At 45.1% G+C, this 26,810-nt stretch overlaps 1 protein-coding gene across 2 annotated transcripts in view; it reads left to right on the forward strand.

The window, feature by feature from the left end:
• Positions 1 to 26,810, forward strand: part of SLC22A18 (solute carrier family 22 member 18) — a 61,817-nt gene that overhangs the window by 29,211 nt on the left and 5,796 nt on the right. Inside the window, exons 5-8 of one of the 2 annotated variants that reach the window (XM_008922037.2) lie at positions 7,524 to 7,639; positions 8,135 to 8,245; positions 13,420 to 13,520; positions 23,267 to 23,368. In XM_008922037.2, coding sequence (XP_008920285.2) covers positions 7,524 to 7,639; positions 8,135 to 8,245; positions 13,420 to 13,520; positions 23,267 to 23,368 — 430 coding nt within the window. The remainder of the gene's footprint in view (positions 1 to 7,523; positions 7,640 to 8,134; positions 8,246 to 13,419; positions 13,521 to 23,266; positions 23,369 to 26,810) is intronic. The other variant, XM_018075970.1, reaches the window with a different exon arrangement.

The following is a 26,810-nucleotide window of genomic DNA, read 5'->3' on the forward strand; positions in this document are numbered from 1 at the left end:
CACCACCCAAATTTTCCAGATGTGGTTGCCATTAGAAATAAGCAGCTGAATGAACACTTGTCTGCAGATGACTCATTCTCACCCCGTGAGGGGCTCTGCAGAGGGTGTGGATGCAAAGTCTCACCACCTCCTTGGACAGCCTGCTTTGGTGTCAAGTTCACCAAGTGAAAAAAAGCCTCCTGCTCTCCCCAAATCAGCAGCAGCCAACTTCTGCTGCTCCTAAAGCATCTAAAACATATGTGGCAAAAAGGACACTCTGGTCATGGTTTCCAGTTTTGTCGAGGCAGTAAACTCCCTCCTTTTCCTGTTGATGCATGGGTGGAGATGGCTATCCACTCAAGTTTTATGTTCTGTCTCTAGAGAAATCCCAGGCTCCCAGTGAAAAAATGTGCAAATTGCAACCAAAGAAGTCTAACTGAGGGGTTATGGTGAAATACAGGTGATTTATCCTAGGTGATTTGTCCTACCTCTTGTGAAGGACCTTCTACCTGACCACAAGGAAGCAAGTGAGAAAGGGCATCTTTTTGTGGCACATCTCCCTTAAAGGCTACATTTATTCCCCCTTGGGATTTAACACTCCTTCAGCTGGCATTAACTGTGCTCTGTGCTTAAGGTACCATTGTCTCATGTGCTTGGACACGTGCGGGGACAGGAGAGCCAGGGGAAAGACTCAAAGCACATGTCTTTGTCTGATGTTTTGTCCATGGGGCAGGGAATAGGAACTGCAGAAAGGAAGATTTGGGGTTTTTTTTTGTTTTCCTCTCAAAGGCACCATTAATGTCCTGGAGGGTACTGGCCACCCTTCACTGGCAGCACTGCCTTGAAGTCTGCTGAGCACTGGGTTGTCCGGGTTTATATGTGTTACTGTGCCGTTTCTTGCCCTGGGCTGTGGAAGCTGGACTAGCTCTGTGCATTGGCATGAACATACCAGGAAACGTGTAAAAATTCTGTAGGCTCAGTGAATCTTTTTTTTGGGTTGAGGCTTTTCTGAGTTTGTTTATTTAAGAAACTTCAGTGAAATTTTGTGCTTTTTTTTGTTTGTTTTTAGGAGGAATCTCAACAATATAGACTAGACCACAATGGGTCAAAGATGAAATGCATCCAGCAAGCATTGTCAAAGCAGTAAAACAAGGTTCCTTAAATGCAGCCATCACTAATTTACAATAAGTTACATTATGTACTAAGTTTATGTATCACTTAGTTATCAGGAACACAATGGTCACTGCCCACTTTCTTACAGACTGAAAGCTGTTTACTGGGGCACGTGATTTGGTGTCATGATTTCACCTGAACTTTCTTTGTTTCACCTCAGTTTTTTTTCTTTTCTTTTTAACTCACCAGCTCTTTTTCAGCCATAGCTGCCCCTCTAAGGGTATGAGGGGATAGTGTGGCTGAACTGCAATCAAAGAAATATTTTGAGAGTCCTTTCAGAGCTCTTTAAGGAATCTGGGCTGACTATGAATGCCGGCTTTATGCAGTGCAGTTTTGAAGTAGGAGTGAGTCACTAAAAAACAATCTGTGCTGTCTCCATGTTCAACTTTGACTTTATTAAGAAAAAGAGAAAGAAAACAAACGCAGTCCCATTCACTGCTGAAATACACATTGATCCTTTAATCCTCAGGGATCTTTAATCATTGGGAACTGCTTCCTCCTCGAAAGAATCGCTGTATTGACGCAACATTTAATTATGCAATTACACCAGCGTGTTTTTCTCCTGGGTTTTGCAGAGCAGGGTCTGTGGCTGGAATGCTAATCGGAGAGCCACTGATACCATCTCGTGGCACACGCAGCCTGAATGCAGCCTCCTGGCTGGCAGCAGCCCCTAAGTACCTCCATGGGTCTGTCCCAGCCTTTTCAGACAGGAAACTAAAGATGGGAATTGCCACCCAGCAAGGTCAGAGCCAGGACTGGAATTTGGTCTGGAGCCCAAAACTGTATTCCATGTTGTTATGCTGCAGCCTTCCTAGGTGGAAGCAGGAGGCTTTGGTGCCCATCCTGGCTCGGCACTGCCTGAGGGGCGTAGGTAGGTACCCTGGTAGGTACCAGCAGGGACTCTCTTCAAGCCCCCTGTCTGCAAATTGGAATTATTATCTGCCTGCAAATGCCTGATCAGTGGCCTCTCTCCTGCTCCTGTGCCACTGCCTGATGCCCACATGGTTCACATGCCTTTGTGGGATTGTGTTTTTCATGGAAGTTTTGCAGAAAGCATTGCTTCAAAGCTACTGGGAAATGCTCTGCATATGTGTTTGTACACCCACACATACTTGTCTGGCCAGGCCTCGCTTTCCAAGAGCTGCATTTGCTGTAAACTTTTCCGTATATTTTTGGTGCTTCACGTGTGCCACCTCTGACTTCAGGGACATGTGACAGGATTTGGAGAACTTCTGTGAGCCCTTGCTGTCACCTGTTACTGTTATGTCTTGATTCAGAAACTGAACCCTGATTGCATTCATTTGCTTCATACTAACTGACCCTGATGGGAGCAGGTCATGAGGTAACATAGAGTAGGTCCTCACTTTGCTGCAGCTGGGAGATGTGGTGCACACTGGGATTTACCTGCCAGGAAATACAGAGGCTGGTTAAGTGTTAGATGGGTAGAAATGCAACCCTCCTCCAGCTGGCTTTGGATGCTAGGATTTTTTGTGGTTTAATCTGTTTACCATGATGCTACTATTAATGGTTTCATCATCAATTCTGCATTCCCACCAGCATTAAGGATGGAGTTTCCAGATGTGTAATCCCAGCTGTCAGCCACTTGTCCCTTCTCCATGGCCACAGGCTACCAAGTGAGTCTTGTACCAGGCCACACTGTGGGTCCTGTGGCAAGTGTGCCCTGGGATGGCCATCCCACTTTTTTAAATCCTTTAAAACTCTTTAAAAGGATGCTTTTAATGCACCCACCACATTTGCCTGATGGCCTCAGGAAAGTGAAAAGGAGGGCCTTTTGTTAGGTTGTTAAGCAGTGCTTGGTGGATGTTATGGGCTCATGGGATCCAAGTCCCTCTGCTCACATTTTCTTCTTATTTCTCTGAAAGCTTTAAGTCAGGGCAAGCTGCAGCTGCTCCTGTTTGCAAAAACTAGTCCTCCTCCAGGTTCCTCCCTGCAGCCAAAATCCTTACATCCTCCTGACAGCAGGACCCTGGGACACATGAGTCCCATGCAGGACAGGGCAATGGGCTTTATTCTCCATTTCATGGCAAGGCTGAAAACAAAGAATAGTGGGCAGCTGTGGTCTTAGCTGACAACCTGAGAGGGGCTTTGGTAGCAGAAATCCCCAGGGGAGAAGGAAGGCTGCTGACTAAAGTCAGCAAGGGACTCCCTCTCTCCAGATGAAAAAGCAAAGGAATTATAAGCAACATGCTGAAATACACAGATAAAGTTACCCAAGTTATTTTGGCCATGAAGCCCAGGACAGTAAAGGCTCTTAATCTCCTATTAATCAACACAAAGCTGGAAGAGGCCATACAATGAACTCAGCTGTCAAAGCTGCTGCGCCCTTTTGCTCCCTTTAATTTAACTGTATTAGTCCTGCCCACAGCCTTTGTTCTTCCACCCTGCTCAGGAAATTTGCTTCTGGTTTTGGCAGGGCTCACTCTGATTCCACATGGCTGGTTTGTGGACAGCCAGGAGGGATGAGAGGGAGGGCAGGAAGGGGAAGAGGATGGGAAAAGGTCCTGTGGGAGCAACCTGCTTGATGTGCTTCTTAATAGTGCCACTGCATCCCTTCCTGCTGAAGCTTCCTCCTGATAAGCCAAACAGGCACAATTGAATGAAGAAGGACTTTGGCTGATATCAGCAGAGATGAGAGTTCATGCTTAAATCTTAAAATAAAAAGAGACAAGTGACCATGAGCCAAGTATTACTCAGCAGGAGCTACCAACCCAGTAAGCATTCCTACCTCTGCTGCCCTACCCTTTGACTCTGCTGAGGGGTCATAGTGTCTTACCTTTACCTTAGTTGCTCTGATTTGTGCCACTTGTTCCTCATTTGACCAGTAAGAAATAAGGGCAACAGCTTGACTCTGGGTCCTTTGCTTGCTTAACATGCAGAAAAGGGTCCAGTAAGCACAGCAGAGTGCTGACTGCCAGGTGTTTTCTCTGCTGATGTCAATAGCATCACCATACCCCTTGCCAAAGTGCTGTTTCTCAGGGCTGCTGCGGGGTGCAAACACCCCCTTACCCTCCTGCTGCTTGCTGGACTCCTCCAAGCCACCACTGCCTCCTTCCCACCCACATCTGCAAGATGCAGCTCCTCTCTCAACAATATCTGAGGGTGGAGGTAGAGTTTTCCTCATTGGAGGTGACATGAAACAGCTCCAACTGAGCATCCAGCAGCATCATTGCAAGAACACTGTCTTCTCAATCAATTGGCATTTGTCTTTCCTGCTGCCAGAAATAATGTTTCAGCACATCTGCCCTGGTTTTAGCACCCTTTACATTGCAGTGCAAATATTTGCATGTCTTCCTATCACAGGAGAAGAGAATGCAGCCCCTCACCTACCCAAATCCCAAAGCTATCCTCAGAGGGCTTCAGAGGTGACCATTTGTCAGGAAAGGAGCCCAGCACTGCTCTGTAAAACACTTGCCTTTCACTGTGGAGGATATGCTCTACTGATGCCATACTGGAGGGGTGGCACAAGAGGTGTCATCCTGTATAATTCATGGATTGTAATGAAAACATTAGAAAAAAAGAAATTAAGATGCATCAGAAAAAACTTAATAACCTGCTGTGACAATATGGCATTTTTATGACCCTTGGTTTCACTTCATCTTTCTTAAATGAGCAAACAAACAAATGTAAAAGGTGGTTTCCTGGACACAGGTGAGTTATGTCAAATTTTACTATTTATCCCTGCTGAAGGATGAGATAATGGAGCAGCTAACTTGAGGGTGTACCTTCACCACCTTTGCCTTTCCATCAAGGAATGACGGTGCTTAAAAAGTGGAAAAAGATAAAGCAGTTACAGAAAGCTGTGCTTAAGAAGGTGGATTTTTAAGAGGATATTGAATGCTTCGGGTTTGTCTGGAAAACAGAGTTTTGAGCTCCACATCTTACTGGATTTCTCTGACTTCAGTGACCAGATGTAAAAAATTCCACAAATCCATTACATCAAGCCCAAGTTTTCCCAAATACATAAACTGTCAAGGTTCTTCTTTCCCTTTCACAGCAACAAATTGGCATATGCTTGCAGTGAAATACTGCATCATTTGTTACTCGTTTTACAGGGGGATCCTTCCCTCATTGATTGCTGTAATTGTTCTTGGATGAGAAGAGTAAAACATACTTACACTGGTATGTGGGATTCTGGACAACCCCAGGGAAAAAAAAAGGACCAGAAAGGAAGTTTTTCTGTCCAATGAAAGGTTTTGTGATGTGTTTTTTCAATATCAGAATGAAAGCTTGAAATACAGAACCTCAAAAATAAAAACGCACAAAGCAGAAAACCACCAAACATTTAACCAGCTGCAGTTACTTATTTTGGTTATTTTATCCTTTTTATTTTGTTAGTAAATTTACTTTTTTTTTCCAATATAAAGTACAAATTCTGGATTTCTTGGGTGAAAATCTGTGTCCACAAATTTGATTTCAGTCACTTGGGAACTGTTTGGCAGATAATTTTAAATTAGAAAGTGGCAATCTGCTGCACTAAAAATAAAAAGTAATGATCCAGTAAATGACTAATTTTGTGGTCTGAGTTAATTAGTGGAACAGCTTGGAGGATGGAAGGCAGCAGGTCTAAATTACTGCACTAAGTCCATTTGCAGAAAGATACTATCTGACTTTGTTGTTATTAATAATAATTAATGAGAATCAAAATATTCAGCTGGGATGTTTGTCGTTGCTATTAGTAGGAATGTGTGTGTGTGTGTGTGTATGTGTGTGTATATATATGTATTTTCTCTTTGATGCTTTTCTTGCTTGTTTGCATTTCAATCCTCAACTGTCTTGCTCTGTGACTTAAATAATACTCCAGAAATTATTCAGACCACACCTTTTTCTAGCACAGAGGAAACTTGAGGCATTTACAATTAGTGCTGCTGGTTATTCCATGAAAACCACACACCATGGACTGACAAGAAAATCAGCAGTAAAAATTCAGGCAATAAGCAGTCCTTCATCAGCAGGCTCACAGGGAGCATCAGTTGGTGGCTCATAGCTTGCTTTTACATCTTATTTTTGCAACACAGGTTGCTGGGAATGCAGGGATGGCACAGTCACTTTGAGTCTGCACAGACCCACACATCCCAAAGCTTTCTCTGGTGAAATCTAGGCATTACTTTGCTGAAGTCCAAAGTGCTTAAATTTTGATGCCTCCAAGGCACCATGATGGTCTCCTAGTCTTGTGCCCTCTGTGACGCCAGCCTTTGCTATTTCTGCTGGACATTCCCACCCCAAACCTGCTTTCTGTGGTAGGTTTTAAGCACATGTTTTAGAAAACCCTTCAAATAACTCGGTTCCTATGGCAGGGGAGACTTTTAATGAACTAGTTTAGTGGATAATTGCTCTCATTGTTAAAACATACTTCTCCCTTTGTTTTCAGCTTGACTTCTCTTAGTTTCAGTCTTCCAGCCCTGGACTTTGCTCTATCTGTGTTTGTCAGAGTTAAAGCCCTTTAGAATGTGAAATCTTCCCATATACCCTTAAAGACTAGGAGGAGTGATTTCCTAACCTTCCCTTTTAAGAGGACAGCAATAACTGAGGACTAATTACTGACTCTATTGATTTTTTCATGTCTGTGCTTGTTTTTTTTTAGATAAGTTGTAATTGTTTCTTCTTATCATTGTACAATTGTAGTTAATAATTGCTGTTCACTTTGTCTACATTCTAAGGATGTGGCCCCCACTTCTGTTAAAGATTCATTGTTTGAGGCTCAGATGGGCAGTTGGAGGGGTGTTGATTTGGTTTTGGGCACCTTTGGAGAAAAGGAAGTGCATCAGTCAAAGTGCTGATTACCTTCTCAGAAGGTTTTGTAAATCATGTTTGTTATTTTTAATGTCTCCTTTTCAAGTGGTAGTGTATCTCTGGTGGGTTTAGTTCTGGCTGTAGGCTGTTTTCTACCATCCTTAATCATCTTGAGTACTTTCTTTGCTTTCCTTAACTTCATTTGATTTCACTGAGAAATTTCAAGGGGTGAGATGATACTTAGATGAATGAAGTTGGTGATTAGATGGGGATTAGAAGGATTCTAATAAGCAGATGCTGTGCTGTCTGTGGGAAGATTTCTAAGCTTCATTAAACCAAGAAGAGCTCTTTTCCCCTGACAATTGCAGATTTAAAACATTGTATTATACTCTATTAATAATAAAAACGATAAACTATCTTGATAGCAATAGCCATCTTCTGGTAAAACTTCAAATTGTGGTCATATCTAAACCCTCTATGAGGGGATATGAGCTCTTTTATAGTATTGCAACTGTGAGAGGATTGTTCTCACCCAAGTGCCCAAGACTTTGCAAGAGGGAGTTATAAATGTCTTGTTTATGATATTTATCCAGTTCCCTGTATTTTTTTTCTGTTTGCAGCATTTTTGTTCCTGCATATGTTGGGCTGGTGGGAAGTCTCATCAATACCCTGATAGCAGTGGTTTGGATCCCTTCGCAGACTAAACCAAAGTTAAACCAGCATGTGACAGAGCACAGTGAGTATTTAGTGTTTCTGATAAAAAGTACATGAGTAAGGACAGGGGATTGACATGCTGCAAGAACTGCTGAAGTACCTTAGAGTTGCGTTTAAGGGCAAAAAGGTCCTGACCTTGAAATGCTGACACTTTAATGCCTAAATTCTGCTTATGGTAGAGTATTATTTCCTATGTGTCGATCACTCTGCCATGTAGAATTGCAGTATTCCAACCCAGTGCTTGATATGTATCTCAGAAAAGGTAAATGTGGATCCCTTGCTGGGGATTAGTCTGGTCTGGCATGGGAGGCAATCCCACTGTCTCACTGGGTTCCTCTGCATGCAGACCTGGCACCAGCTCCCAACCTCCTGCCATCAGCAGAAAGCTGGTGCAGCAGAGACAAAAGTGCCTTTTGGGAAAGGGGGTGGTGAACCTGAGCAGATAGTTTCAGAGTTTCTTACTTTCTACCCTCAACCTGTATAAATAGAGTATTAATCAATATGTCATCTTCTGTAGGTACATCACAGTCTGGCAGCTTGTTTAGCATCAGAGAAATCCTACGTCTGATGAAGTTTCCAGGAGTCATGGAAGTTTTTATAGTCAAGGTCTTGGCTGGGCTTCCCATAGGTAAATCTCCCCCATTACCCGTGATTGCTGATGTATTTAAAATAAGATGATATACAGTGTAGACCAGGCTTGTCTCAAGTTGCTGAGAGCACATTGCATTTGATCATAGAGCAGTGAGGATTCAGGTCCTAACTTGATGTTGGATGCTTTCAGATGGTCTCAGCTACAAAGGGTCAGAACCCTGAGACTTAATGTAAAACAGATTACTTGTCATAGGCATCTGTGACATTTGGCAAATCATTTAATTTCTCTACTCCATCCCCCTGGCTGTAAACATTTTTTTCTCTTGCCTGTCATTTCTATTTAGGCTGCAATTTCTTTAGAGCAGAAGGAAATCGTTCGTCCTCTCCTGGAAACACTGAGGTCCTTCCTGATTTTACTTAGTGATTTTAAGGTGTATATGTGTCCTAACCATTTTCCCAACAACTAAAAAACTGTTGGTGGATGAGAGGATCAGGCTGCACACAGGAGAACCACAGTGTATTTCTTCCCTTGTGCATGATGGTGGTGCTTGTTCTTCTCTTCCTTATATGTTCTGCTCAGTTTTTTGTGTCATAGTAGGAACTGGCTGATACTCAAACCCTTCCCAAACCTGCCTGTTTCCCTGCTTCCTTTGAAGTTGCTGTACTGGCATGGTCCGTATCTCCCAATTTGCCCGACTACATATCCTTGGCCACATTTAATAATCTTCATTTTTGCCTGCCCTCTAACTTCTTTCTCCCCATACTTGACCAGAAACAAGTTAACATGTCAGCTTTGTTAGTGGTGTGTAAGGACAAGGTGATGTTCTCTGCCCTTCCACACAGAAAATCTTCATGGCTCCTTTCCCAGTCAAACACAAAGTGCAGTTTCTCTTGATGATGATTTCAAGAATTGAATTTTGTGCACATCAAAACACATATACATCATGCATCTGAACAAACCAAGGCACTTCCCTTCCAAACAGGGATCTTAAGAGAGGAATTAAGGCACCTTAGCTTTTAGACTCTGCATTTTTTTTTCCAATTTGTTTTTGTCTGGAGAAGCCCGTGACGTTTAAATAATAAGAAACATGATTTACAAATAAAATTCTAATTTGTAAACAGTAAATTCAGTTTACAAATGAAAGTAGATTTGGCTGTGGAGTGTGACTGAATCAGAAGGGGGTAGCATTTCTGGGCTTGGTCAGGCTCATCTGTTATTCCTTGCTGTGTCACTGGGGGAACAAGTCCAACTGGAGTTGTAGAATAATACACAGGGAAGTAAAGGATTTCTGATTTTTTTTTTTCCCTGTTTGTGTGTAGTTGGCACTGCTGAGATCAGTTATGCCAGTTGGTCCTACTCCTGCCACTGCAGACAGGACACAATCTCAATGTACTGCTGGCTTGCCCTAATAGTGCAATTTTTTTGGTTCTTAAGAAGCTAAACTTCTAAAACTGTATTCTAAAAGGTGTATAAAATTACAGCATTTCATAGAATGAGACAGATGTTTTAAGGGAGGTTTTCTTTGCTGATTCTAACTCATTTCTCATCTTAAAGTAGCATTCATTTCTCTGTTTAAAAATGCCTGAGACCACATCCATATGAGATCTGTGCAGTAATTTCCTGCGTGCTCTCCTTTTTCCAGAGGCCAGGTGAGATACACTTTGCTTTAGTCATTCCTACTGAAATGCCAATTCCTGCCTGTTGGAGAATCCATTCTTCTTTTCCCGTGCAAAGCAAAAATGCTCACCCAGGCAAAATAAACATCTCCTGCTGAAAACTGCAAGGCAATTTCTAGACAAAGAGGATGGAGACAGCAAAGCTGAGATTTAAGGCAGGCTAATAGTCTGTCAATGCATGGCTTGGAGTATTTCCGTAAGGAGAGGAACGGGTTCACTTCAGGCACTGCTTGCACTACAGTGAAAAGTGATTAAAATCCTAGTGACTTCTCTTTGCAGGTATCTCTTCACTTCAGGTGACTGAACAACTGATGGCAGCTGAAAGGGGAACTGGCCATCACTTAATTCTCTGAGGCTCACAGCTAGAGGCTGAGCTTCTCATGAGCTCATTTACCTTTCATCTCCAGGCTGCAACTGTATAATTAATTAATTGCCCAAATTACAGACCGCTCTCTATTTGCTTTGTAAACAAGTTTGTGATATACACCAAAGAAAATCTTTTGTTCCTTATGGATCTCATTGTTGTCTAAAATTAGCTTGTTTGAGACCGAAAGACCCTCCCCAGGAGGGCTGCAGGGCTGGGAACCTCCTCCCTGTGTTGCATAAAAGCAGATCTGGGTTCTCTGCCTCTTGCAGGAGGGCAGCTGCCAGGGATTTGACAGGCAGCAGACGTCTCCAACACGGCCGAATTACCTTCTCAACTGACCTGGGAAAAGACAGCCTCATTTCATTGTGGTAGATAAGAGACAGAAAGAAAAACAAGAGAATAAAAATCTCGAACGTACCTCTTACTGACCAGAAATCTCCAGGGCCTCGAAAATACTGATAAAATACCTGCTTGTATGAATCTTTGGCTGTCTGATGCCTCTGGAAAATCTGGTTTCAACACAATTGCATAGGTTTAGCACCTGCATCCCATTTTTAAAAGGATTTTCTTCCACGTGTGGAACAGGATTTTGCAGTGAGCCCTACGGCTCTGCCTCCCATCACGTTTTCAGTCCAGCGTAGGAGGGCCAATGGTCCCGCAGAGGCTGTGCTTGCCTACTCATACCATCTTGCAGTGAGGATTGCTAAGCTGGCCCTCCAAAGCCACAGGCTGCTTTTAGACATGTCACATCTTTTTTTTTTTTTTTTTTTTAATACAGTTTGCACTCCTGTTTTTCCTTGGTGCTTTTCCTCTCATTACTGCATCTCATAAACAATTTCCCTGCCTTCTGCTGCATAATCCTTGTTATTCAACCCACTGGTGCCAGGTTTTTTTCTAAGGAGTTCACCCCTTGTTTAGACCCACTCAAAAAGGGTGAGGTTTCTGAGGATATTTTTTGCCATTTTCCATTTTTTTTTTCATGTTGAGCCTCGCAGTGTGAATTGAGGCTTATCATTACTCAGGTGGCTGCAATCAGCTGACCTGTAGCCTACCCACATGGGAACCTGCTGAGATCTTTGCAAGAAATGCTTGTTCCAATGAGCATAAAACCTTTTTCTAGTTCAATTTGGGGCTCCCCTTGTGGGTTTTACCAAGAAATGTGTTTCCAGTTGAAAAGATCCCCTTAGCTGCTGAACAAAAGGGGGCAAGCAGGTCTCCCTTCTCCACGTGGCTTTAGGAGACCATGCAGAAACAGATACAAAAAAAGACCTTTGCCTCTCCAGGGGAGCCGTGCAATGTATAATGCTAATTAAAGAGCACAGTCTATTCCCTTGTTTGGAGGCTTCTTTGGAGGAGGATGATCCAAATCTGCCTTAACTTGATGAGGGACTTCAAAGGGGAGAGGAGCTGTAGAAGCTGGCATGTGGTACCAGGAAGAAGCGCCAGGTATGTAGGAAGGACGAGCCCCTCCTAGGTAGTACTTGCAGTGGGGTAGCAGGATGAAGGGCCTGCTTCAATCTGATCTTCCTACAAGTGAAACCAAGTGTGGTTTTTCTTTCATTTCTTCACGTGTGCCTTTTATAAACTTGTGCAACCCTGTTGCCTGATTTGGGTGTTGTGAGTAAATACTGCTATTTGCATGTTACCTTAAGCTGGCTTGAGCTGAGAGCGATTTCAAAGTAACTGGATAAGGATGGGGTGCTCTCCATGAAGGGGTGTGGCGAAGCCATAGATCTTCATGAGCTTCAGCTCCCTGGCACCTTCTCCAAATATCTGTAGAGCAGCAGAGCAGGATGCCCTTCGTGCCCCCCATCCCTCTCCCCCAATGCCATTGAGACAGCTGGAGCAGCTACTTCCATTAAGGGGGGAAGACGTGTCTCTGGTGGGGTTCAGAAAGGCTTTGTGGCAAGTCCTGGGCTGGGAGGGTGGTGCTGCCTCGAGGCAAAGGCTTGGGGTGCTTGGAGGGAGGTCCTTGTTGCTGCAGGTGCTCCACTGGTAGTGATGCAGTTTGGCTGCTGGATGTTCGTTTGTTAAGGGACTAAGTCCTCCTCAGCATTTTAACCAGCAATTTGGGATCACTCTCTTCATCCTTCCAGGAAAAGTCTGCAAATCCTTCCCATGTTAGTGACTCACTTTGCCAGGCCACCAGCTATTTTCTTAGTCCTCACATACTGCCTCCTGGACTCCTGTTTTTCCAGGAAGAAGAGGACCACAGCTCCCTTTTCACCCAGTCTTTGTAACTCAGAGGATCCTACAAGAAAAGGCAGGACCTCTAAGGGTCATCTACTCTCTTCTCTGTTCCCAAAAGGATCAGTGGTCTCTCACAGGCATGTTGTGGGGTTGTTGACACACAGAGAACCCCAATTTCTTACTATCTTGGTCTTTCTGAGGTGCCCAAGACAGTAGGGGAAGCAGCAGACTCCTACCCCATACCACGCTTGGAGCACAATGTTTTGCCATAATGTCTTTAATTTGATGGCTCTTTGTGTAGGACGGGAGCATGTGTAAGCACGTCTGTAGCTGTGTGTGTTTGGCACTGTCGTATTTTCATTTGAGACTGAGTGGGCATTTTCCGTTACACTTTCAGAAATTGCCTCAATCGAAAAGCAGACTCAGCCCGTGCTGTTTCTGTCTCTACTTTCCTGACTGCTTGTGTGGACACCACTATTGGTCCACACAAGAAATTTATCACGTGCCACCGACATCATTGCTGAGGTGTGCAGTGAAATCGCTGCATCTTGGGTGATGTCACTGGGTTGTTCCCCATGGTGAAAATCTGAAGTCAGGCAAAAGGGGAGAGGAATCCAATCAGATTATTTTTATGGTTACAGTCTTGTCTGAACAAGAAAACAAATGTTTTCTTGCTGTCTTAATGGTTAATTTGGCTTCGGTGATACAAATATTTACAAGTTTATAATAAACAGCTGAAACTTCAGCCTACATAGTCACATTATTTAAAGATGAAAGTAAGGGGGATAAAAAAGTTAATACTTGAAGATTAAATTACTACAATGACTTTGAATAGGATTCTGCTCATGTTTATATCCAGTGCCGGCAACCCCAGGGAGAGCTCCTGGCTCATACTGGGGGTGACTGAGAGCAGGATCTGGGCCACTATATGCAATACAAGTACACTGATGTATCCTTTACATTAACCCTCCTTATAGGTTTGTTCATGATTATGTTTTCCATCATCTCTATGGATTTCTTTGGCTTGGAAGCAGTGGAGTCTGGATACCTGATGTCATATTTTGGTGTCCTTCAAATGGTAAGTGAAGTGCAAGTCCCTCTCTTAGACAAATTAACCACACTGCTATCTAATTTTCTACCTTTTTGACACATTCCCTTCCAAATCCAGGTGCAATATTGACAGGCAAATCCTAGCTCTGCCATACAGTATTTGGCTTCAAAAATAGAAGGTTTTCCAAATTTATTCTGTTCCTTGAAATGGGAAGAAATTGGAGGAAAGAGTGTCCTGAAAGCTTTCTTTCCCTTGTCTCTCTTTGTGGATCTTTAAGCTGTGGAGCTAAAATTTCCTCAGACTGATATGTCCTGTTTTTTGTAAAAAAACTTACATTGAACCTAAACCACTTTGGCTGGGGTTTTTCCTGGTGCAGGTTAGCAGATTTACATTTACGTAGTAGCACCCTGTACATTTATGCAAGTACATGATCTTACCAGTGTTTTCACAGATCCCTTCAGTGTAGAGGAAGAACTTGTTTCTGCTGTGTGGAAACAAGCACAGCAAGCTTGTACTTTCAAAAAAAAAAAAAAAAAAGGAAAAAGAAAAGAAAGAAGAAAAAAAAAAGGTGGGCAATGGAACATGGTTACATGGTTAAGAGACTACCAAAATGGGTAAAAGGGAAAAGTCAGCTGAATTAGGCAGTAGCAGGGCTGAAAAAATACGGTATTCATTATAACAGAGTGTTCCTTCTGGAGGAAGAGGCTAATAATTTTGCAGAAAGAGCAGCAGATGATTATAAGCAAGCCTCGAGGTAGGAATGCAAGTTAAGCAATACCCTGAAGGAGGGTGGTCTTGTTATTAAATCCTCCTTCATTTCCTGGGCATTGCCACAGAGTTCCTGTGGGATCTGGAGGAGCTTCTCATCTGGGAAATGACAGCTTTAGTTCCTTCCCTTGTGATTTGGATGTGGCATGGTGTTGCCAGTCACCTGGGCTCTGCTCTGATCTCACCAAATCTGGGCATCTTGGTAGAGCAGATGATGAACGTGACTGTACATCAGCAAGTGGATTCTGCAGAGTAAACTGGCTGGAGCTGAGGAGATGGTGCCTTGGCCATGTCAGGTCTGTGGGGATGACTTTGGACTAGCTGTCTCTTGGTCCTGTGAGCTCAACATCTCCAACAAGCTGGATGCACTCTCCCTTTCAGTCTTATTGTAAAGAAGACCAGTTTGCTGGTCTGCAGCATGAAAGCTGCAACTGCTTTCCAAAGCAAACTTCTGACCCAAACTCCACTGCTTACAGAGGCTTTCCCTACATTAGTTTTTGTATGCTGCCTCCTAGACCAGCATCTGCAGGAATCGCTCAAGTTTTAGAAGGGCCAATCTTCTTCCCCATTTGAATGTAAAGGGACTCCCCACAATTGTGCTTTTAACTTAGATATGTGAGTTAAATCCCTGTTACATGTGTCTACACTGAAATAAAATTTGGGATTGCAGCACGACCGTGGTGTGCTTGTTTCGAGTTGGGTAATGTGGGCGGCAATAGTGTTTTTACAGGAGTGGCTTAGTGTTGCTAGATGCTGGGCTTGGATGCTGCTGTTAGGTCCAAGATATCTGTCTTCAGGACACTGCTGTTGTGTCTGGAATATCTATCTGTCTTCACTGCTATTGTTTCCCAGGTTAGTTTGGTTGAAACTACTGTAGATAAAGTTACCTCCACTGCCGTGCTGGTGCACCCCACATAGAGACACAACCCTGGAAGATACAGGAATTACAGCATCCACTCTGCTTCCTAATGGATAATCAGATGTCGGTGCTAACCAGGGACCTGACCCTTCCCATAGTCATAGAGTTTCATCCCACAGAGGCCAATCATGCCTATTGCCACAGTCTAGATCTAACCCAGCAGTGGCCTGCAGGCTCAGATGCAGTATCTACTTTGCTGGAGAGTCTTTGCCTTGGGACATTTGACACAGAAACTGGCTTTTATCAGGCAGTTTGCTTTCATCTATCCATGTAGTTTCTATCCATGTTGCTATTCATATAGGGCATGACACTGGACATCAGAAATATAGGAGTGAAGTGGTCATAGGGTACAAACTTCTCTTCTTCATGTTCGTGCATTGAAGTTTGCTGTCAGAACACCAAAAATGAAAGAGGATAATGCCTTACTTTTTTTTAAAGGGCCAGGACACCTGATTCTTGGTGGCAGCAAAGACATCTCGCCTGGGAGGTTCCAAAGCACTGCTTTCTGCTTTGTTGTTTCTTCTTTCCACTTTATCACTGGCAGTTTCAAACTCTGCTCTGGTTTAAGTGCAACAAGATCCTCAACTGGACCAAATTAGACTCTCACTATCCGGCTTTTAAATTACTGTAAAACATTAGATTTTGTGTCTTTACTTCCAGGTCTCTGGCTAGAACCACCCAAAGATATCTCTCACAGATAGTGACTTGGTTAATGTTTTATGGCTATTTTCTGTTGGGGTTTCTCCAGTGGAAGGCATATGCAGGGAGTAGAATGTGTGCCAGCTCTGTCCTGCTGAGCCCCAGATCTGCTTGTGTGCCTTTCTGTTCCCTAAGCTGGCATTTCAGATGCATTTGTTTCTGCTGTAACAGTGAATTGATACTGCTGAGATATAAATGCAGATTAAGGTGCAAGTAAATTCCACCAGTCTGGATAGGTGAACGATGATTAATATCTGCTGACTGGCTTCCCCACTTCACTGAGTAAATTACAGCTTTATTCATAAGGAATATAATGTAATTTTCAATGAATTTCATCAACCAAATCCTCAGCTTTGATTTCTTATTCCTTAGTTTGCCTTTCTGTTAAACATACTGAGGATTTTTCCATCCTCTTGGACTTGCTCTGAGCCCTCCTGTTAGAGAAAACATGTCCCCACATTTGCATCTCTCCCTGGACTTGAAAATGGATAGGACTTTCACAGATAGAAGGGGATGTCACAGAAATGAAGGGGAAAATAAGTATCCATCCATGTCCTGTTTATTTTAAATCTCCCTGCAGGCACTGAACACAGTGCCTGGGCAGCTGCACAGCACAGCCAGCTGATACAACCAGCACTGTGTCCCAGGGTCTTGCCTGCTCCCAGCACATACTACATGCACCAAGTGGCTTCAGAGATGCACAGGGAACAGCACAGCAAGTCTTCTCTGAGACCTTTATTCAGCTTTTCCCTGAAAGTCATACACTGACAAAAGCACTGTCTGGTCTGCCAAATCCTGGCAATTTTTATAGTATTATTTCTTTGTGTTATTGTAGTTTCTGGTTTTTAAATCAAATATTCTCAAAACAAACATATTCTTCTTGCACAGAATGTGATGTTGCAGCTCCCTTTCCCAGCCCGATCAGCAATCCCGGGATGACTCAAATAGTGATGGTGTCTGCCTGCTTTCCTCTCCCACCCCAAGGATATTATGCTCCAATTGCTTAATCTAGGTTTTCAGCTTCTCAGCCTCATTTAACCTGCCGTGGTAAGAAGTGGCCAATGCACTGTAAGCATCTGTCTCTCCTTGTTCCTCTCATGAAAGCCAGCAGCAGAGTACGTAGAGAGGAGATTTGGAGTGGCTTTGGGACAGTCCACCTAATTTTAAGTGGGCAACTCAAGTTCTTCATCATCAGTATGTCAAACAGCTCTTTGCTTGGGGAGATCGGCACAGAAACATGAACCCTGCAGGAGGTGAGGTGTTTGCTCCTTTCCAGGTAGAGGATGGTAGTTAGCCCCACTGCTCATTCAGGCATCACCTGAGGGATCCCATCCGGAGCTCCTCAGCCTCACCTCATCATGCTTGGTCCCATCTTGTTGCTTTATGTCCATGCAGGACCCCAAAATCTAGGGGAAGGGGAGTGTCCCATGCCCAGCCTGAGAGGATCCCTGCAGGCTTAGAAGGCAGATTTGGGGCTGGTTTGAAGCCCAGGAGCCTTGTGTGTTTTGGCTGACCACTCTCCAGAGCAACTCTCATGGTGCCTCCCTCTCTGAGCATCAGCTCTGTCCATGTGGGAACGGATCATGGCACTTGCTAGCAGCTCAAGCTGGCACTGGTGATGGGTTTTGTCCCCACCACACCATCCATGTAACACCAATGACTACTGCTCATGGCATGGGCCGTTCTCAGCACCCTTTTTCCTTCACCAAATTGGCTGCCCACAGCACAGTCACCCTTCACCCTGGCACTGTGGTTCATCTCCTTGCTGCAACTTGTCCCCCTGCATGGAGGGACATAGGTTGCCTTGCTGCTGCTCCCAGCCTGTCTTGCAGAGACTTGAGTTGCCCAAAATAATACATCTGCTGATACACGTTATAAACATTCCCATCAAATTCCATAGGGACTGTCCACAGGGAATGAGGGCTTCCTGGCTCTCTGGATGAAACCAGTGCCAATTTACTTTTTGTGGTTAGGCAAAGAGCATCATCTAATAACAGAGAATATGGGAAACTATGGGGCAGGCTTAGGCACAGTGAGGGTAGGAAGGCTGGGAACAGGGGATAACTTCTGGGTCAGGACAGAGCCAGACAAGGTCAGAGAAGGACGTGGGAAGGTGGTGTCACAGCATCGAGACGAAGAACTGTCTGATGAGGAAACAAAGTTGTTGCTTAGAAAATGGAATGTGACTGAGGCTGGAGTGGACTGATGGGGAAATCAAAATAGCAAGTGGGGGTAATAATTCAAGCCATCCGGGTCTCTGCAGTGATGCTCGAAGCACCCTGATAGCGTGAGGCCGTCTGATGAACTGGGACTGTGCCAGCCTAAGTTGCAGAGTAGAAGTCGTGTGGGAGATAATGAAATGAGGAGGGGAAGGCTGACAGCAGGAGAGGTACCTCTGTGCCAGGCAGCTTGCATTGCAGAGATTCTCTTGCTCATGATGTATTTGAAGCATCTTTATCTGATCACTTGTAGGTCTTCAGGCAAGCCGTATGAGAGCCTGTCAGGGACACAATCCCTCTGTCCTCTAGGGCTGGACTTACAGAGTCCTCTCATCTCAGAAGCCATGCAAGTGAAATTTCCCTCATAGTGAATGCCTGGGAGTGTGAAATGCTGTTCAATCTCCCTCCAGATAATAATTAATTTCATAATGGTTTAAAATAATTTAATTTTGCATAATGGGCAGAAATGGGCCTAGGCACCAGGTTGTGGGTTTTTTTGGAGTTGCAAGCACAACAGCATGGAGAACTTCTAGGTGTAGTATGTGACTTGGAAAGTACTGCTGGAGGATTAGGCAAGTGAAATACCTTGAGTACCTGGCTGATATCTGAAGTCACATCTGATGCTTAGATTTCAAACCACTGGAGAGGGTGGGGGAAGATTTCCTTTAAGAACTTTTTCTCAATAAAAACCCAAAGCAAAATGCACCAAACAAAACTCTGGGTGGGACAAAGGGGTAGATATTTATACCCCTGAGGATCAAGAAATCATAAGACATCTGTTCTATTTACTGCATTTAAATCTGTATTGTTAGACAAACCCCACCTCTAGCCATGCAGCTTCTGGAGGGACAAGTTGGTACGGAGTGATCCTGAAAAGATGAGAGAGATTCCTGGAGGAGAGATTTACATTGCATATCATCTTATCACCAGTCTGTCCCTCTCACTTTTTTTTTTTCCCTGCACAGCAAAAGAGATGATTAAAGAGCCAGGGATTTAATTACAGCCAGGTATGCCTAGGGGGAAAACCCACTTGCTGAAAGGACCTTGCAAAAACAAACAGAAAGTTCTCCAGTTTCCTTGCTTTGAAGGATTTATATCTGTGGAGGGGGGGCGGGCTGGAGGGGGAAAGAAAGCAATTAGGCTTTCACAAAACACACCAGCCTCTTCCCCCTGTTTGGCAAAGTGCTGCCTTCAGCAGTTTGGTCCTCACCGTCAGCCCTCCTTCCAGTCCCACCACCCTCCTGCTCCTCTATAAGACCTGAGCTACTTCTCAAATGATTTCTGGCATCACCGTGTCAGTAAAACAGCTCCCTTTTGCCCCGCCCAGGGCTTTGTACCACCTTAACCCTGTGCAGAAAAGCCTCGTGATTTGCTTGACCGCTGTGGTGTGCCCCAGCTGGTGCCCACCCGCGTCCCACCCCAGCCAGCGCTGCGCTCGCCCTGGGAACTGCCAGCCAGGCACAATTTCAAAGGGGAGAGATACAGGTCCAGGGCGTGGGAGGCTGCTTCTGATGTGAATCATGCTATCTGCACTAGGGATGGGGCCCTGCATCTTCTCTACTAGGCTGCACCAGCTTATCTGGCCTGCTGCACCTGCCTTTCCGACCTTCTCATATCTGTTCATTTCCAGGCTGTTGGGTGAAAAGGAACTTCTTTTGTTGCTGGGCTCTGTCAAGCTTTCAATTGGTGCTGATGGAAGAATCTTTAGAAAAAGTCCCATGTCTCTGAGCACGGAGGACCAGCTGAGCATCTGCATAACTCCTCTAACCTCCACTGGTGAGGTCAGCTACTTGCCAGTTCCAGTCCTCAGCTGGGGCTCCATGCAGCAAGGCTACTGCTTCAAAAGCCTTCCAAAAACTAGCACCTTAAACCTTCAAAGAATAACAATCTCTTCCATCCTGAAAGGGATTGCTGAAATTTGTTAGAGGTTAACAATAAAATGGGTAATTGGCTCTTTTGAGCAAGTGGGAGCTGCTGCCTTCCCAGAAACCAAATACAGTGATAGAAGCAGAGAGTATTTTTCTATGTGATTCGCTGAATTAGTCTAACAAATCCCCAGTTTGATGAATCCAGCATAATGCTAAGGAAAGATTTGGCTGGTCTTATGCATTTATTGGGAGACTTATTTGCCTTTAAAGAAGGAGAGGGGGGAGGAAAAAAAAGATGAGTTGGTTTTTCCTGTGACATGTGTACACAGCCACAGGCAGTGCCTGTTATTTCACTTGCAAACAATTTCCTCTCTCTTTTGTTTATTGATGACAGAAGGCATTCCAGCCAGGTACACTGGCTCTTCCCCGACTTCAAAGGAGGTCAGGTTACAAAGGCAAGCACCATCTAGGCAAAATGAAACACAGGAGGGGAAGGCCCATCTCAGTTGATCTTAGGGGAGTTTATGTGCAAGGGAAAAGCCCAGAACTCACCAACGGCAATGAAAATAAGGATAAATCCCATTGCTGCTTTGTCAGCCACCAGAGCTTATCCATGGGAGCAGTTATGGCTAAGTCACCTGGGATATCCCTGCTACCTCCTGGTAATGGCAACACATGTCCAAAATCTTACATGGGAGAGTGCACATGAACCACCTTTCACTTTCACCTTCCCAGATGTGCCTGTGCAGGCAGCTGCTGCTCATGCCAATCCAAGGGCTCTGCAGACAGGGAATATTGCAGGCTGGAAGTAATGGGTTTTCAGGTCTAAATTCAGACTGGAAAGTGAGGTCAGAGCTCCTTGTGATTGGAAATATTATCCAGCACTTAAATCAAGGCTCTGTATCCAAAATCAAGATCGTGGGCCTTGCCTACTTGGGCTAATGGATGGATCAGCAACAACTGTACTGGGGAGGGAGGCAGGCAGTCCAGATAACCTATGGGGGAGGCTGCAGTGTGTGTAACCCAGGGATTGCTGCACAGCCCCAAAGGGAAAACAGGTGACTCGGGCTCATGCTTGCCCCTGGAAATAGTCCCATTGCCAAGTTGGTTGATTCAGCAGTGATGTTTTACCTTGTGCTTATATTGCCACAGCCCAAGTGATGGGAAAGCCCATGTGGAATGCCAGCATTGGCACAAGGACCACCCCTCTGCTCTGCTCACTCTGGGGACAGCACGGGGCCCGCACATTGTCAGGTCCTCCTGCTCAGTGCCTGGCTTTGCTGCAGCAGTGCTTGTTGCCTGTGCTTAGGTGCTCATATGTAGTGATGGAGACATTTTTGGGTACACCACTCCCAAGGCCATCAGACCAGGCTGCTCTGGGAAGTTGCTGATGATATATCCCAATGACTCAGGGAAGGGCAGGGATGAGGCTGTGCCTGTACGGTGTATCCCAGTTAAATATGCCATTCAAGCCTGGGCAAATTAGGAAACATTTCCTTTCCTCCAGTGGTTGAGTTGAGCCAAACTGGGGTTCGGGTGATGCCACTGCTGAGTCAATCCATGCCCTGCAACGAGGCTCAGCCCCCATCCCATGTGACTCAGCAGAGCCCCAGCTGGGGCGAGCCTGTAGGAGGGACTGGAAAGTTGCAAAAAGCTAATGACGATTTTTGGAGCACTCAGCTTAATGAAGCGTCACTCAGTGACTTCTCCACCTACCCCCCAAGTAGGAGCTGCTGGGGCCAGTATCAGCCTCCTCTCGTGTCCATGGCAGGGCTTTCAGTCAGGATGACTCAGGTCACCCCATGCCTTGTTCAAGCATTGCGCCACAGCAGCTCAGCCACTGTCCCAGAGGCTGCTTGGCAAGTGACACGACCCAGGAAACACACACGGGACCTGTGCCACTGTCACATGGCATCTGGGCACACGTGAGCCAAGCTCTCAAGCCCTGGTCAAAGGCAGAGACAAGGACAAAAAGGAGGCAGGAAGAACATTTCCCAGGAGCCAAAACGCCGGATTGTTGTGATGTGCCCTTGTGTCAGAAATCCTTTGTGCTCTGAAGCAAAGTGAAGGGTTAAATTTTGATGGTTTTCCATGAAGTTGTAGCTTGTTGGAAATATATTCATTTGTAGCTATTGTTCTTTATGTCAACTTTATTTTTACTACTATTCACTTTTTAGTTTGTTTTTTTGTTTGTTTGTTTTAGTAATTAAATTGATTTTTCTGGACTGCTTGTTATAAATTGACATTTCCTTTCTTACTAATAACTTACTTCCTCATTTAATTTGCACTCATTTCCTTCCAGCTGAATTTGGGTTTCAGCCTTAGGACTACTACAGCAAGGTTGAGCGTGGCATGGAGTCATTCCTGGTCCAAGCAGACCACAGAAGTTTTCTGCAGGATGGACTGCCATGGAAAAAATCCATCCCACCAAACAGAGCATTTTGAACTAGAGCTCTTCTTTTCAAGTTGGTGGGGTTTTCATTTGGATCATAGAAACCCTTTCAAGGCAGGGAAAACTCAGTAGATTCCTATCTGTCCCTCCCCTGACTTTCAGTCAGTCAAGGTTTATTTTCACTGTGATCTCACCTGAAGTATGAGAGATGCTGAACAGAGAAATAAAAGAGGGAATTTGCTCTGCAAAGTGCTGGAAAAGTCAAATAATTCCTGGGATTTAAATTTTTTGCTCCTCCTTCCCTCCCCCTCTCCCCCAGTTTTTATTTAAAATCTGTAAAACCAGTTCCCCACCCCTTACATCTGCATGTACTGCTGGGACTGGGTATTAGCATCTCCACCGTACTTGTTTCATGCCTAAAAATTATGAATCACCCAATTTGTATATTTATAGTTTAAAATAATGTCAAGACAAGGTACAGGCATTTTCCTCCTCTGCATACAAAGGTAGAGTTTTTCTTTGGAAGGATTTACCAAGAATGAAGACCTTAGTATTAACTGTATTTCACAAAAAGTCACAACTTAGAAAAAATAATTTGTATCTGCAAGAGTTTGTAAAAAGTTTTGGTCACTGCTGGTGATGAGGCAGTGATGGTAAACTAAGGCACGCACCTTGAGTAAAGGCTTCCAGCTGATGGGATGGCTCTCTCCCTAGGATGCAAAATGCTTGAAATAACGGATCATGTCTTCCCACTGTTTACTGTGGCAATGAGGTCCTTTTTTTTCAAAACAAACCCTGATGGAATAACCCATTTGCTGCCTTTCATTTGTTTGCAGCACTGTAGCAGCTCTCGTTTGTTTAAATGATTATACATCAGGGTTAATGGTGCTCCTGTGTTTCTTTCCCAGGTTGTCCAGGGTTTGGTTGTTGGAAAACTCACTAACCACTGCACAGAGATGACGCTGCTCAAACTCAGCGTCTTCGTCTTTGCCGGCGTGGGCCTAGGCATGGTAAGGCAGGTGTGGGATCATCCACAGTGCCCTTCATAATGCAGCGACACAAGGTCCGTGAGACCTGCCTGTGAGCTCTGCCCCTTGAAATGCCACCACTGGCTTTGTTGGGTGGTCCTCAAGGTGGGGAAAACCATCTCTCCTGGGCCTCTGCGCAAACAGAGCTGCGCTCAACGTAAGCATTGCGCCAAACCATGATAAAGAGCTGCGTGAGTAATAGTTACGGGGATTTAAAAAAATATTAATCTCTCACAGAAACTCACTAAGTCCCTCCTGAGTCACCGGATTTGCACAGAAATCCTACCCTGGTCTTGTCAGCAACTGCTTTTCCTGAACTACCCAGAAAGTAAATGAAGATTACGAGGGGGGAAAATAAATCACTGCAGTTGTACGCTGCTGTGAGACAGTGGAGGTTGTGCACTCTTCTTCTGGGCCTTTATTTTTACCTGATCTCCCAAGGTGAGATGATTTGGGGAAGGAGGTAGCAAGGCAATACTGTTGTTCCTCCATTTTGAGATAAGTGATATTACCTGTTGCTGGTTGTGTCTACTTGGGCGACGGTTGATGTCAATCTCAAAGGGTAATTGGAAAACTGATTTCATGTAGGCAGCTCTGCTGGCAGCTGTGTTTGCTCAGATAAGCCACATTCAGGGAACTGATAGCTCTGCCCAGGCCACAGGGATGGAGGAAGGGTGTGCACAGTCCCCTCTGTGTCCCATCCAAGGACAGTTGAGCTGCATCAGCCTTTCAACATTCCCTGCAGGATTTGGCCTCAGGCCTTGCTGCTGGGGCGCTGAGGCTCCCACTGGTACAGGTAGGATGAGTGCCATTCCCACAGCCATACCACAGCCACGAGGAGGTCAGGGCCAAGTCCTGGAGGGGATTGAGGTTTGTGGTTCCCAGCTACACGGATGAGATGAAGCACCTACACATCTTAGCTAATCTGAGGCTAAATCATGTGTCTGAGATGAGGCTGGAAAGGGAGTATGGATGCAGATGGAGGGTTGGCTCTGCAGATGGAGTGTGGTCCCCCTCTCTGGGATTTTGGGGCTCACGGAGATTCTGTTAGGTGTAGAATGCTTGGAAAGGGTCCCTTCTGACTGGTGTCATTCTGTTTTGGCTGGCATTGACATGCCCCTTTAATATGGGACATCTGCACAGCACTTGGTCCTCCTAAGCATGGCCTAGGAAGGACTTTGAAGGTCGTACTATTGGTTTTTGGTCACAGCTGGGAGCAATTAGGTGGGACCAAGGTGGACCTGGCCCATTTGGAGATCTTAGCACACTCAGCCGGGTGCAGGGCAGAGTGCTGCTGAGATTGGATCCATGTGTTGAAACCCCTCCCATGGGGGGCAGAGGAGCAATATGGAGTAAATGGCTTCTGTGCACTGAGGTCTCACTGACCTCCAGGGAAGGCTGGAGTCAGGTGGAGGTTGGAGAGAAAGCCTCAGTGGCAGTGTAGGGGCACACAGAGGGACATGGATGTCCCAGTGGGGGGAGGCTCACATTGGCTGCACAAGGAGGGGAACTGGGAGCTGGGAAGGGAAATCATCTTAGAGTTGGCAATTATGCCAAGCCCGGAGGGCTGTGGACATCCTGACAACACAGTCCTGGGGACAAGGGTCAGCAATGACTTCCCATGAGAACTATTCATAGGCAAATGCAGCTGTGATCCTCTTTGCCCAGGACGCCTTATTAAAAAGATCTCTGTCTGAGCGGCTGCCAAGAAAACATCCGTTTCTGGGGTGGCTTTCTGTCTGGGTGGGGATCAGTGCCGGCACAGCAGCAAGTACAAATGTGGAAGTTAATGGGTGAAGCTTTTAATCCTGCACAGCTGCTGGTGGAGGAGTATCCCACCTGCTGTGCCCTTGCTGCATGTGGCCTCCAAATGCAGCAGTTCCCCTCCCCGAAGGATGGAAGTGAGGAAAAAGACTAGCTGTTAATAAAAGATACTCCAGAACCCATCTTTATATCACTGGGAGGTGAGCTGAAGTGTTTTTGGAAGGCTAGCACAAGCAGCAGCAGACAGACAGCACTGCAGCTGGGAAGAGGCTGTAGGATGTTCCCAGCACTAGGCAGCTGGAAAAGGAAAAGGGTGGGCTGGGAGCTGGGCAATAACACCTGGAAAAGGAGAGGAGGGGAGAACTAGTGTCTGATCTGCAGATGCGAGCCAGGAGAGCGTGGGCAGGGGTGTAGGAGGGCTTGGCGGTTGCGACGGGGAAGTTTTTCTCTTTGTCTGAAGGCATGGCTGTGCCTCATCCTGCCTCGCTGCCTGCATTTCCCAGGCATTTGCTTTCTGAGTCTGTCTGCTGAAACTCCTGGTTCTGCCTCCCTCACCAGAAAAATGTCTTTATATCTGCTCAGGTCAAAATATCTGCTACCTACCCAGCAGCTGAGGAGTAGCAAAGACAGGGCTCTGCCTGGATCAGTTCTTCCTGAGCCCCAGGGAAGTAAGGAGCCATCTCCCCTGGTTTTACAGGAGACACAGATGTGACTCTGCTCTTTTCTGCACACTTACTCCAGCTCATGAGAAAATTTGTACAAAGCAGGAGGGATTAAAGCTGATTTTTCCTATGAGCTGCACAATGTTGTCCCGCAACGACACTTGCCCTAGCAAGGAATTACTCTCCTTCCTTCTATTTATGTACCAAATACTTGTTCCTCTTTGTTCTCTGGTTCCTTAATCAGAAGTGCCTAGATCTTAACCAAAATGTAGGCAAAAAGCTCCTTCAAGGAGAAAAACCTGGCTGTGTGTGACTGTAGAGAGGAACTAGGAATAAACCTCAACATTTCCAAGTCATTAGTGAGCAATGTCTCTGGGCTTCTCCATCTTCTGTAGCCAAAAGGCAAGAACAAGATCTTGGGGCAGAGAACTCCAGAGAATGAAACTTCTGGCTAGACTAGTGACAGAAATGTTTTCCAGCCACAATAACACACCTTGAGACATGAGTGAGGGTAGGAGCCTTGCAATAAAGGGGGAATTTCCTTTCCATGCCCCAGAGAAATCCATTCATTTGACCAGCAGGGCATGTGAATGAGCCGAGAGCCGCTCTAGCCCCACAGCTTAGGGAGCCTCACCGCTTTTGTTTCAGTATTAAACAGCTGGAGGGATGTCTCCGCTAAGAATATGTGCAATAACAAAATCATTACTCTCCTTAATTATGCTCGCTAATGTGCATTTATGGCCAGAAGACCTATTCCAGATTACTGAATTCGGTGAATTTATTAGCAAGGAGGCAGCAGAACAGGATTAGAAATCCCAAAGGTACGGTGTTATATAATGCACCGTGCTCATTTATTTTGACAAGCTCAGTTTAGTTTTAATTATTTATGATAATGAACCAAAAAGCCTTCTCTAGGCTGTTTTGTATAAGTAATGGAAGCTTCCTGAAGTACACCACATACATCTGCTGTTCAACATTTCCTCGGGAGTTGGACAGAA

This window comes from Manacus vitellinus, unplaced genomic scaffold (genome assembly GCF_001715985.3).
Source record: "Manacus vitellinus isolate BGI_N305 unplaced genomic scaffold, ASM171598v3 scaffold_30_pilon, whole genome shotgun sequence".
Taxonomy (NCBI): domain Eukaryota; kingdom Metazoa; phylum Chordata; class Aves; order Passeriformes; family Pipridae; genus Manacus; species Manacus vitellinus.